This window comes from Acinonyx jubatus, chromosome B4 (assembly GCF_027475565.1).
Source record: "Acinonyx jubatus isolate Ajub_Pintada_27869175 chromosome B4, VMU_Ajub_asm_v1.0, whole genome shotgun sequence".
In the NCBI taxonomy this organism is placed as follows: domain Eukaryota; kingdom Metazoa; phylum Chordata; class Mammalia; order Carnivora; family Felidae; genus Acinonyx; species Acinonyx jubatus.
The window spans coordinates 46633421-46647445 of NC_069387.1; the positions used below are offsets into that span (position 1 = coordinate 46633421).

The window sequence follows — 14025 nt, forward strand, 5'->3', positions numbered from 1 at the left end:
GAGGAGTGTATAAAGGGAGGTCCCAGGGCTCAAAGACAAGCTTCGCTGCCCTGTGGTTCCACCAAAGGCCCCAGCAGGGGGGTAGCTTCCAAGAACACGGACTCTTCACCCTTCCGGCATTGTCCCAGGCCCCGGGGGTTGGCCAGAATGTCAGAGCACCACCACCTTGGGACAGAACTCCCAGAGTGCACACCTAATAACCACACAACTAGGTGAGTTCCCATCACTATGATGGCTCGGGTGCCTATTTACATCCTCCTCCTCACTCCTTCGTTTATTCACATGGAAAACCTCTCATAGACACGCACTGGCTGGCTCCTACTATTTGCCCCGTCTTTTCCAAGCACTTTCACTAACCTTACTTAATAACCTTAAGAAAATAGGAGCTATTTATATCACCATTTTACAAGGAGGACTCGAAGGCTCAGAGAAGTTAAGTACTCTGCCAAAGATCACACAGTCAATGAGTAAGCCGGGAAAGCACCTAGGCAGTGAGATTCCAGAGATCGCCCTCTTAACTATGGTGTGGATGTCACTTTCCTAGGGCCGCCATCACATATTACCACACACTCGGCGGCTGAAAACAACAAAATTCATTTTCTCACAGTTCTGAAGCCTGAAATCAAGGGTGTTGTCAGAGTCATGCTCTCTCTGAAGGCCCTAAGGGAAAATCACCCTTTGCTGCTGCCAGCTTCTAGTGGCTTCTCCGGCACGTTGTGGCTGACTCCAGCCTCTTCTCCTCTTTTAAAGCCCTCTCCTTTGTGTCTAGGTCTTCTCCTCTTCCACCTCTTAGAAGGACATTTGTCACTGGACTTAGGGCCACTTGGCTAATCCAAAATGATCTCATCATGAGATCCTTAATGATATCTGCCAAGACCCTTTTTTCCAAATCAGGTCACATTCACAGGTTACAGGAGTTAGGACATGGACATATCTCTTGGGGGGACCGCCTCTCAACCCACTACAGTGTAGAGAGTGCACAGTCTAATAACTGTTCGTTGTTCGTTAAAAGCTATTACTACGCATCAGACATTATGGCATGTGCTAGGAATACAAAAATTAGTAAAGCATAGCCCTGGCCTACAATGAGCTCATTGTACAGCAAGTGGGACAGATAGGTAAATAAGCCAAGTTATAACAAAAGCATAAATAGGACACAGGTGGAGTGCAAAAAAAAAAAAAAAAGTCAATCCTGTGAAGAAGAGAGTCAGAAAAGGGTACACAGAAGTGCCACAATTTCTCTTAAAAAGTGGGCAGGTGTTTCTGGACGGACAAGGAAGAGGATATTCTAAGGAGAGGAAGTAGCACAAACAAAGGCACAGAGATGCAAAACAGCCAGGACCAGAGAGGGAGCTATAAATAACTTAGTGTGGCTCAATATTACTGTTCAAGGGCGGGGAGGTTAAGAGAAAATCCTGGAGAGGTAGCCTGGGACCAGATCAAAGAGGATGTCTTATTCCAAGCTGTGGGAAGCCAGTGCAGTTTTAAGCAAAAGCACTGAACAATCAGATTTGAGTTTCTCAAGAATCACACAGGTCAGCCGTGTGTCAGGGCAGACGCGAGAGAAGGAGTGCCAGCACTGAGGTCATCACTGTGTCTGGAGGGACGAAGAGGAAGGTACCTAGGCTTCCTCACTGTTTGCTCGACCATCCTGAGGAGGAAGGGGGTGTCCTGGGTTGATTCCCAGACTGGCTAACTACCCTTCCTAGAACACTCTCTTGGTTTCTATAATGCCTCTCTGTCCTTGTTTTTCTCGTTCTTGTCTCATCTCCAATAATTAAGTACCTTAGCTCCTTTATCACCTCCACCCCCTCTGGCTATTCCTCAAAGGTAGTTCTGTCCTAAGGTAGTTTTGTCCTTGACCCATTCCCCTCCTCTTTCCACTTGTTCATTCTGAGCCATCTCATCTACCCTCCCGATTTCAAGTACCCTCGCTTGCTAATGAGGTTCATATCTTTATTTCCAGCCCAAATCACTCCCTTTACCTCCAAGTCCAAAACCAACTGCTTACCAGACATTGCCGCTTGTATGACCTACCCATCCATGTTCTAAACTGTACTCATCCTCCTTCGTACTGTCACCAAATCTATGACAAATCTAATTACTCTTGTCATCATAATTTCTGGCATAGCACTAAAAGGGTCAAGTGTTCAATGCTGCAGAAGGTCAAGAAAAAGAGAAAGTCCATTGGATGTGGCGTTTTGTAGAAAGTGAGAGATGAGGAAGTGAAAACAGAAATGTAACTACTCTTTAAGGAGCGGAACGGCCAAAAGAAAGAAGGAGGGAGAACTGGGGTCAAGAAAAGCTTTTGTGCCTGTTTATTAATATGAGAGTGATCTGAGAATGTTCAATGAGGGGAGAAATGTATTTTGGATAGAGCTATTTTTGACTGTTAGGTACTATCATACATACGGCAGGACACCAAACGTGCCTAGTTGCCAGGCTATAAATGCCAGGAGCGCGCGCGCACACGCGCACACACACACACACACACACACACACACACACACACTTTACAAAAGCAGTCATTACTATATCAAAAACCTCCCCAAAACATGTCCAAACATCTCCCGAGGACCACTAAGCTAGAAAAAAAAAATGTCAGTGGAAAAGAATAAATTGATATTTAAGGGGAAAAAGGAAATAACTGATGAGCCAAGGTCCTAGTTCTGGAGGAAATGTGTGGAGATTAGACCAAAGGCACAAAAGCAGGGTTTAGTGCGAACCAAGACAAATGACACATGAGAGATGTCTGGGCTTTGGAATCACGCAGGCATTGGTTCAATTCCCAGACTGTTACTTACTTCCTTTGAGAGATACAACTGAGGGAACTACTGTCCCCAACCCTTTCCCCTTTGCCACCTCCCCCAGAAAGCCTCAGAGGCCCCCACAGGGTTGACCATGTGACATAGTTTGAGTTCATGACATTAGGGACATGGAGAAGACTCTCCCTGATCTATGCACCAGCTTTTTCTATGGGCATGATGCCTAGAACTAGGGCAGCACCCTTATAGCCACGACAAAACTGCCACGGAATCCCAGAGGTCAGCCCTGGTATCACTACATCACTGAGTTGCCACCACCAGACCCTGTCTCCAGGTGCCTTATTCCGAGACACCAATAAGCACCTATTTGTTTAAGCCACTATGGGCAAGTCACTAAGCTAAAGGTCTTAGGCAAAACAGTTAACCTCTCTGATCTACCATTTCCTTATAAAGGACAAAATACATGCCTCATGAATTCAAGGAAGGAATTCAATAAAACAGCATTTTTAAGGTCATATAAGGTGACTAGCTCAGAGCTTGGCAAAAGTCAATGACCAATCAATGTTAGTTCTTTTCTCATGGCAACCTCCTAACAACCCATGATAATTTGGGTGTTCTCTGTCATAAAATAGAAAGGTAGCAATAATTTTTTTGTCCTTGGAAAAATGGAATCAAACTAGCCTTTAACATTACTCTCCTGCATGCTGGACCCTTAACCACAGAATCAAAATATGATTTTGAATAAAATATAGATCTAATGCCTAAGAATAAGGCAAAGAGAATCACAGTAGTCTCAGAAAGGGGAATAAAAATGTATCCTCTGTGTAAAAATCATAATCCAAGGCGTTTTTCAAGAATATCAGTATAATCTATTTTTTTTTTATTTTTCTATATATTTATTTATTTTTGAGAGACACAGCGTGAGGTAGGAGAGGGCAGATAGAGAGGGAGACACAGATTCTGAAGCAGGCTCCAGGCTCTAAGCTGTCAGCACAGAGCCTGATGCGGGACTTGAACTCATGAACCGTGAGATCATGGCCTGAGCCAAAATCAGATGCTTAACTGACTGAGCCACCCAGGAGCCCCTATCAGTATAATCTATTAAAAGCTGGCTGGTGATAGTAAATTAACTGCCCTCCTGTATATATATATATATATATATATATATATATATATATATATATATATATAAAACATATCACTACTTCCTACCCAGTGCCTTTAATATGTCCCTCATCTAACAATTCACTTTTTCTTACATATAAACACTTCTAAATCTATGAGTGACCCTAGATTCAAACACTATTTTATTCTGCTTTCTTTTTTAATGTTCTTGACTTATCTTCATTGCTTATATCCTGTGTGTAACAGTTTATTGAAATCACTGTATGTCCCTGCTTTGAAAATCTTGGTAAGTCCTGATCATGTCACAATCGGTAATTACGTCACCACAGAGGCAGAACCCACTGAGCTGCTGCTTATCCCCAGGCCTAAAATGAAGGGTATTAACATCCCAAGGTTTTCTCTTTCAGTTAAAAGGAAAACATTCAGGATCCCATATTCTTCAAGTGTTTAGGTATGGTCTGGTACATGAAAAGACAAGAAAGCGTAAGGCCTACGATTTATCAAGCATTGTCTACCCTTCTTTATAAAGCTTACAACCCTCTAATGAAGGTGTTATTTTGGCGCCATTTTGTGAATGGAAGTTTCGAGACTCAGCTTAAAGAGCACAACTAAGGTCACACGGCTGGCGAATGCACAGAACTCAAGCCGATCTGCTCCAAAGCCCGCATTCTCTCTGCGTTGTGCCACAGCCTTCCTGCAGACACACTGTCACTTGCCTGGAAGATGTATGAGAAACAGGATGGCTGGTGCATTACTTTCTAGCACCAAGTACTTTCATGGCTATAAATGCCTAAAGCAATTTCTGGGGCCTCAGTTTCTCCAAGCATTAAAAACCGCATCTGTATTGGGGCACCTGGGTGGCTCAGTCGGATAAGTGTCCGACTTCGGCTCAGGTCATGATTTCACGGTTCATGGGTTCGAGCCCCACATCAGGCTCTGTGCCAGCAGCTCAGAGCCTGGAGCCTGCTTCAGATTCTGTGTCTCCCTCTCTCTCTGTCCCTCCCCTGTTGACACTCTGTCTCTGTCTCTCAAAAATAAACATAATTTTTTTTTTTTAAAAAACCTGCATCTGGATCTCAACTGGCCAGTTTCTTGAAAGCAAATCCTAGCTCCATCTTTAAAAGGGAGGGTGTGGGGTGCCTGGGTGGCTTAGTCAGTTAAGCGTCCGACTTCAACTCAGGTCACGATCTCGCGGTCCGTGAGTTTGAGCCCCGCGTCGGGCTCTGGGCTGATGGCTCAGAGCCTGGAGCCTGCTTCAGATTCTGTGTCTCCCTCTCTCTCTGCCCCTCCCCCGTTCATGCTCTGTCTCTGTCTCAAAAATAAATAAACATTAAAAAAAATTTTTTTAAAGGGAGGGTGTGCTGGCCAACAAGAAACCTATTCCACAGTCACAGGTGGAAAGGCCTGGAATCCACACAGACCTAGGGCTGCACCACTGCAAAGCCTATAGGGTCTTAAGAGAACTGCCCACCCATCTTTCCCCAAAGTATAGTTCAAGGCAGAAGGGAAGATCCCAGCATTCATCTGACTCCTCGGTGTGTGGAATGGGAGTCTCAAAATCAGCCAAAAAAAAACAGGTTTTAAAGTCAAACATACTTGGATTTGGATCCCAGTCCCACTATTTTTCTAACTGTGTCACTTCGGCTGTGGTACGTAAACACTCTAATGTCGTTTGAACTAAAACAAGTATACCACTTATGTCACGGGGTTGCAGAAGAATTAAAATACTCATTAACATCGTGCCTAGCACCAAGTCGGCACGCTCTATTAGCCTTTCTGCCCTCTTGTCTTCTCCAGGATGTCTTCACTGTGCTCATCCAACCTGAAACACCACGGTTTGCTCTTGAAGTGTTCAGTCCCAAGGAATACCAGATGACAGACAACTAAAAGCAAGGTAAAAAACTGAAAGACACCCAAATCAAGGAAGACACGCAGAGCGAAATATGAGTAGCAGAGCCATCTTGGTTTCAAGATTGGGCTGAATATGGAAACCCACATGAGCAACTGGAAGGCAATAGTCTATTTACAGAGTCACACATCACTGCTGGCTCACTCTCTGCAAATACATTGCATCAGATGTGTGTTGGGGGAGGCAGAGGCAATAGGGGGGAGAGCAAGAAAAGATAGGGCCAATGAAGAGTAGGGGCCATCTTCTAGCCCCAGTTGGATTCAAACTGTGGCATTCTGCACAGAAAATGAGAGTGCTATTCAAAGCATCAATCCTCAGCCAAACAATTTAGAAAGGAAAGAATCATAGCAACAGGCTCCAGAGTAAGATATTTTCACATGTCCTTTAATTAGGAACAAGTTAGGAATATGGTACAGATTACTGCCAGACCCTGACCCTCTACTCAGCATCCCCTCTTCCCTTCCATTCTTGCAGCATTACAGATTGGATCTTGTGTTCTCTTGTCTGATCCGACTGTAACTTCCACTTTCTGTTCTCCTTCCCACCTTAGGCAGTTCCCACCTGCCTAAACTATTTTCATTGACCTCATGCTAACGTCAGTAGGTCTGTCATTCCCTGTCACACAGTTCCTTAATCCCTCACCTGAAGCAACTGTTTCTACAGTAGTTTTCCAGAAATGTCCACATATTTTATTTGTTTCTCTTCAAAGTGTTGTAAAGTGGGGAGGGTAGAAGACAAAATTTAAATCTCATAAACTGTAGACCGAGTATTATCCAAGTTTACGTGGTTGGTTTGTTCAAATTTCCAAAGCTCGTGAGAATGGAGACTAACACTCACGACTTATAATTCTTACTTTAGGATTTTGTGAGGCAGAATTGTATCACTAGCAAGTATGAGCTTCAAAATAGGTACTGATGGAATGTGAATCCCATTCCCACTGCTCACAAGCTGTGGTATCTTGGATTAGTTATTTAACCTCTCTGAGCTAAAATCTGAAAACCCAAGAAAGATTTCAGCATATCAGCAGAGAAACCTCCTGAAAAGAAACAGAAGTACATCTAGCTTTAGTTCATTATTTGGACAGGGATGGGCATCCTAAATCCAAGATCTCAGGGAGAATAAAAGCAATTATAACAAGGCAAAATAAAGTAGGCTCTTTATACTCAGGTGGGGAACTGCCAAAAATCACCTCATCCATTTTTAAATGGTCTCCGTTACTATTCTAAACAGTCTTGTGTTACAGGCACCTAGTGGTACTTTCCTCGCTAAAGCTCTTCCATAGCCGAACATGCCTTTTTTGGCTGTGGCATGGCTATACCACCGATGAGCTTCGGCTTCCTGGTGGGGAAGGACCAAAGGTCTCACCCCACGTGTCAGAGCTCCTCCCCAGATTTTCACCTGAGCTCTCTTCTTGGACCGTGTCCAGCTCAGCAGTGTCTCTACAATTGGCCATGACTCTATTCAATTCCCCATCCTTTTCCTGTATCCTGAAGCCTCCTTTTCTTCAAAGTGCCCCACAGAACCGTCAGCTTGGCCTACAGAACACTGTGCTGGAAACTTGGTGAAGCTCTTGGTGAAGCTATATATTATCTCACTGAATCGTCAACAACTCTACAACACATTCTGGAGTATTGTCCCCATTACAACAGGCAAGGGAACCAAGGTTTAGAGTAAGTGGTTAGCAAGTGGTCCAGATTCCCACATCTAGAGGTGGTGGTTAAAACCAGCCGCGACTCCCAATTCTGAGCTTCAAACAGCTCTACTCTTCTAGCTCCAATGCTTCTTTCCGCCATGGTATAAGGTTCATTTCCTCATTGGGAAAGTAGAACCCTCATTCATGTTTCTACTCATTAATTAGCATATGCAAAAAAAAGTGAGTACAAGCTATTGGGCCAGATGCTGAACTTGTGCCTCTCTCTACTTTGGTCAAAAATCTTTGTTAACAGTGTTTTCTTCCATTACGAACTCCTTCCATCAGGGACTTTATTCCTGTAATAGAATCTTCCACAAGAACACTTAATAAGTGGTCCTTATATGCAGCAAGCTAACAGCAACAACAAAACTAAGGTAGAAACTGAGATGGCAACTACCCATCTCCTAGAAGGGGGAAGCAAAATGGAAAGCTTAGTTATCATCCTTCAGATGGTACCTGTATCTCAGAGACTAGGCCTTAAACGTGGCAAAGCTGTATTTCTTGGTCCCATTTTCAGATGTTTTGTCCTGTGGCTGCACAGTGGATTCATAGTTGTCAAACTCTGTGTCCTCATTCTATGTTTGTAAAATATGGTCATGGTACTTAAAAATAAACTTCTATTTAAAAAAAAAAACTGGCCTTAGAATTTGAGATGTTTTATTTTTGAAACTTGCCCCAAAGCTGGTTTCTCTGAGATCTGGGGGATCTTTCTGTTTGCCTTCATACAAATCCTTTAAGCCAACAAATGGTCCTCTGCACAGCTGCTGGGAATCTTGGCCCCACAGCCCACTCAGCCGTGCTGGTTCCTGCTCTCCCTCCCCTGCAGCTACCAGCCATTTAGGTGCCTGACCCCTTAGGGCTAAGCCTCCAAACCTCCAGCTTCTGTGGCATCAGGACTTCCTTCTTTCTTCCTTTTCCTCTTTCTACTTACCTTTTGGAAATCTTTTCAGGTCAAACGTCAGTTTGACATTTTTAGGCTATTTTAGGAAATTTCCTAAAAACCACTGCTTCTCCCCTTTTTTGGCGGGGGGGGGGGTGGAGAGAGAAAAAAGATAAGATGGAATATTTGTTTGTCGTTCCATGGTAGGGAGGTGACGGGGGGGGGGGGGGGGGGGGGGGCGGGGGGAGCATCTCATTACAATCACTTGCCTTCAATACTCCCTTTTACCCCCAGGGGTAGTCACCAGTAGGCCCGCTGTGGACTCAGGTTATACCTAAGGCTATACCATCTCATCTCTTCCTTACTGCTCATCTCTAGTCAGATCCCAGTATCGCCATTATGAATGAAGTGGTGGGTTACTTTTCGTCAGGTAACACCTACCACAGCGCTGTATAATGGAGAAGTAAAGAACGGGAAGGTATGCGAGACCTTGACTAGCGTCTCCATTTTCTTGAAAGACAACAGAGCACATGGCCTTTGGAGCCAGCATCCCATGTTAAAGTCCTGGCTGCCACTTACTGGCTACATCATTTCGGCTATGCTTTTTAATCTCTCAGGGCCTCAGTCTCCCCAACTGTCAAATGGAGATAAATAATATGACTTAGCTCACTGAGTCGTTAAGAGTATTAAATACGATAATGCCTGCAAAGAGCTGTGTGCTCAAGCAGATGGTAAACACTAAAGCACCTAGAACCAATCAATGGACAAAAGAGCCCAGTCTTTGCATCTTACCTCATATTATTATATCGTTATTATGCATTTGTAAGAGATACAACAGAGAAGCAGCTGAGCAGTGTAGCCAGTAACCTCTTCTAGTGGGGCAGGGGCAGGTTATTATGAAATAATGTAAGTTGCACAATAGCCTGAATAACAACAACAACAAACTATTTTCATTTGTCGTGCTCTCAAGATAAGTATACACTTATTTATGACTCAAAAATTTGGCTCATCCATCTTGGCATTCTTTCAGTGCAATACCATGCCCTCAAAATACCACTCCTAAAATACAATCAGCAGAGGAAAATGATGTTAAAAACGTCTACCTGAAGCAAAGGCTCAAAGGGTTGGTCACAGTTAGTCTACATTTTCCATTCTGCTTAAGTTTATCCCACTGCCCTTAGCATGGGTTTCCGGTGCCAGAATGTGTTTTCTAATATCTCTTCCTGTGCCCATGTGAATGGAACAATACCTTTCTCATATGCAGCTGAGGTCCCTCCACCTAGTACTTCATTCAACTTGACCTTTCCTAGACTGAATGAAGGAAGCTCCAAAACAGAAGTGAGTCATCTCTGCCTGCCGACAGATGGCAGTAATGATCACGCACGGTTGTTTTAGCCTGCTAAACCCTGCACTGTGGTGGTTCTCGGCATGCTTGTGGTGTCTGTGCTAGCTTTTGGGGTGTTTACAAACATCATTAACCCCACAGCATGTCTTTTAAGTACAAAACGAAAGATGGTTTCAAAAGTAATGATAAGAAGTGGAATATGACAATGCAAAGACAGGAACCCTTTAAAAAACCCAACGTGATGGAAAACAATAAAAATTGCACTTGGGGTGAAATGAATCATTCTAAGATATGAATAACCGCGAAGGGCAATACATATGTGAGAAGGGCTGTCCCTAAGCAATGAGCTGTAATCAATAAAGCAAGGGAAACATATCTGAGTAAGTGGAAAATGTCAAAACAAAACATAACCACAAAGAAAACACTTTGTGCAATTAAAGAATAGGCATCAGTGTCCGATGATAATTAACTTGTCATAGAACAATTAATCTAATGTTAATGTACTAGAGTCTACTATTTATTTGAGGCCTTAAAGCTAAGGTGCTCAACCTTAACCACACGCTAGAATCACACGGGAAGCTTTTGAGACTCCGGAAGCCCAGGCTGCATCTGGGCGGTTCAGAATCTCTGGGGGAAGGATTCAGGCATCCGTAGTGTTTAGAGCTCCTCAGTTGATTCCAATGTGCGACCCGGGTTAAGAACCATTGCCTTCAAATCTAAGCATGGAGAAAAGGCAGCTACTACTGGCTCCGTGGATTAAAATCCATTCCAATGTGTAGATCCATGTGTGATATGCACGGACACCTTAGCAAGAAGTACCTCCCGTGACATCTGTATCTTCAAGGGGACAAATAATCCGCCTGAAGGGATTTTTCTTTTTATAGTCTTAAAGCTGGGCAGGGGGAGAATTTGTGTTACCAGAAAAGAATAGAGCATGCCTTACTTTAAAGTTTTGAAGGAGCTATTCATACACATACTTACATATTTGAAGAAAATGTATCACAGAAAGAACTACAAGCTTCAACATCTCTTAGTCATTGCAGAAAATCCATTTGCAAACAAATGGACACACAAACCTGTTCGAAACTACAGGACCTCTAAATACCAGTATCTTTTCCTCACTTTCATCTCCAAAGGGAGAGACTGATTCCTGATCTATCCACTTACTCCATGCATTCTGGTTACTTTCTTTCATAATCAAGTTTTGCATTCAAACACACACATCATTTAGTTCTCAATACAACCCTCCAGGTTCTCCTCCCTGACTCCCTCCTTTACCTTATCCGCCATTATCATAGAGGAGCCTCCGTGGATGCCCAGGATGGGGGTGAGTGTCTGGGCTGAAATGAAGTCAAGGATCTGGGCGATGGCCTCCTGATCTGTGTCATCGGCAAACACCACGCCCTGGATCTTCCGGTCGGACATGAGATCACAGATGCGGGTGATGATGCTCTTTGGGTCAGTCTCATTCATGGCTACCAGCTCCACACGGGGTACCACGGAGAGATGGTGGAAATCATCTTTCTCGTGGGCATCCTTGATGGCCACCTCGTCTGAAGTGCCCACGAGGATGACAGCAATGCCAATGCTGGGGGGGCTCTTCTGAGAGCGAGCTTTGCTGCCTGACACGGCCAGGACAGCCAACACCAACCAGAACTTGGGAGAACAGCACTCGGCTCTGGGCTTCATCTTCAACTCGTCGACTCCCTGAAAACACAAAATGAGAGGGGTTAAATTAACAACCCTACTATGTGACCTCTCTGGGAAGGGGCCGGATACTGCAAGTCAAGGGCCTTATCTCCTTTCACTGATCATCAAACCCAACTCCTATCTTCGAGCCTTGTCCCTGATCTCTCGTGTTTGTTTGCTCAGCAGAATGGAAGGAAAAAAAAAAAAAAAACCTTCAAAAGCATCAGAAATCCTTAAGCAAGACAATAAAAGCTACTGCTATAGCCATCAGCAGCAAACAGAGGCAAAAGAGGATGACAGTGGTCCAGGCAGTCATACCAAGGGCACAAATGCAGGAGTCTCCAAGAGGGGGTCCTGCTGCTGCTGTGTGATCCCTGGTACTTCTGCCACAACCCATCTTTGAATTGCTCTTGGGCCAAGGGGATGGCAGAGACTGGGCAAATGAGCAGCAAAATGGACTCAGCAGAAGCTAGCAACAAAACACGGTCTGGGCAAGCTGGCTATATATAGGGAGCTACAGAAACATAAAGCCCTCTACTGTGCGTTCACCTCAAAGAGAACAAGAGCCCGGGAAACTCTTTTAGTAAATGACTTTTACTACTTAAAAAAAACAACAACAGTGGACATCTTGGGGCACCTGTGTGGCTCAGTCACTTAAACATCTGACTCTTGATTTCAGCTCACGTCATGATCTCACAGTTTGTGAGATCGAGCCCTGCATCAGGCTCAGCACCATCAGTGAAGAGCCTGCTTAGGATTCTCTCCCTCTCCCTCTTTCTCTGCCTCTCTCTCTCTCTCTCTCTCACACACACACACACACACACACACACAAAATAAATAAATAAACAAACAAAAAATCTCAATTGATCCTGACACTCTTCCAGGAGGGAAGTAAGAAAGTAAGTAAGAAAGTAAGAAAAGTAAGAAAGACATTATTTTTCCTATTTTATAGACGTTAAAGGTAAGGCTCAAGCTAAGAAGTCCAAGACTATGCCAATTAAGTGAAACAGACATGAATTCACATCTTCTGGCTTTGAGGCCAATTTGCATTCCATTGCATTATGCCACGCTGTCTCTCACAGTATCAATTACTACAAGGAATAGTTTCATTGTGATTTGTTATACATCAAAGTATGGCGATTTAGACAAATACTATTGGTATCTGTAGTGTTAGAACCACTTGAGAAAAATTTTCCATGGCATCTTATAGCAGTGACTTCCTCGAGACGACTGGCTCATATTTGAGCATAATTCACCACCTTTTACCTACAACCAACTCGTTCTTGTGCTTCCACATATGGCCCTAAATCTTACACCGTGCACCGGACTGAGGACACAGCTCCCTACCGAGCTTGGTCATTTCTCTTTACATTTTGAACCATTCTCCAAGAGGTCTTCTTATTTAAACAGAACGGATCCTGCTTATGTCATTTCGATTTAAGTAATCATTTACTGCACATCTGTTAGACCCTGTGCGCTATGTTAGGCATTTCCTTTTATACAACCTCTTTGGTCCTCATAGAAACTCTATAAACTAGTCATCTTTTATCCCCATTTCTCAAATGGAGAAACTGCAACTCAACACAATTATGTAATTTTCCCAAGGTCAGTGGTATTATAACGCCAGTGTGCTAGTATGCAAACATGGCATTTTTGTTCCTGAGGAAACATTCTACCGACTGCACCCAAAACAAGAACGAGGGATTCTCATTCTCCTACAAAGGTCAAGGATGAAAATGCTGCTTAATATCTTCTTGTTTGAAAGAAAAGGCGAGATACTGGGATCTCAAAAGTCTGAGAGTTCAACTAACAAAAAGAAAATAACAAAAAGAAAAGAGGATGTTGAAAAGAAAGATAAGGAAGTATTTGGTCTGAACAGACCAACTCCAAAGGGCATTAATGATTTGGGAGTAAGATGCTGGGGGCATTTTGTGGCTGGAGAAGCAGAAAATCCATTCTAGTTCTTGGCAGAAAACATTTTGGAACTCATAATGTTGTAGTCAGCCCTCCACACTGCCAAGAAGGAGACCTGTATTGATTGTCTTGTCTGTCACTTGTGAATAAGACGAGTAGCTCAGCGGTTCACACCTGAGCGTAGTTCGCTCCTGACGGTTTTCTGACAGTTTTCTCCGTGTCCTTGTGGAAACAGGGGAGTGGCTACACGGGCCCTGGAAACCCATGCTGATGAACTGTGTCCAGCTTAGCAAGAGATCCAGGGCCCGTATTCCGTCTCCTAGAGCTTAAAGCAAAGCAGCGCTTGCTATATGGAAGTGAGCAGCACTGATCATCCAGAGGAAGACAGACAGCGTTAGCGCCTCAAAAAGCTGTTGACAAAATAATAATTATAATAATAATCTGTTCAATTTCAAAGACCGGTTCTCAAGGAGAACCAAAAGACTGAGAATTTGGCAAAAACAGCGGCTACCTTCATTCCAGTGAGATTCTAATCCTACAGTTACAAATCCCTAAATCAGATTCCTTCGCATTGAAAAGTGGCCCACTCTGCCATGACAGTTTATTAACTTTAATGCACTCTACACTCTCCTACTTTGATGTTTTATTTGCTCTTTTTTTAAAAAAAAAACATCTCCTGTGTTCCTCCATTTCTTCTCACACAAT

General features: G+C 43.6%; 1 protein-coding gene across 1 annotated transcript in view; it reads right to left on the reverse strand.

Moving 5' to 3' along the window:
• GRIN2B (glutamate ionotropic receptor NMDA type subunit 2B) overlaps window positions 1–14025 on the reverse strand; it is a 421692-nt gene that overhangs the window by 288554 nt on the left and 119113 nt on the right. Inside the window, exon 4 of the mRNA XM_027035607.2 lies at window positions 10996–11424. Within this exon, the coding sequence (XP_026891408.1) occupies window positions 10996–11406 (411 nt within the window). The 5' untranslated portion in view covers window positions 11407–11424. The remainder of the gene's footprint in view (window positions 1–10995; window positions 11425–14025) is intronic.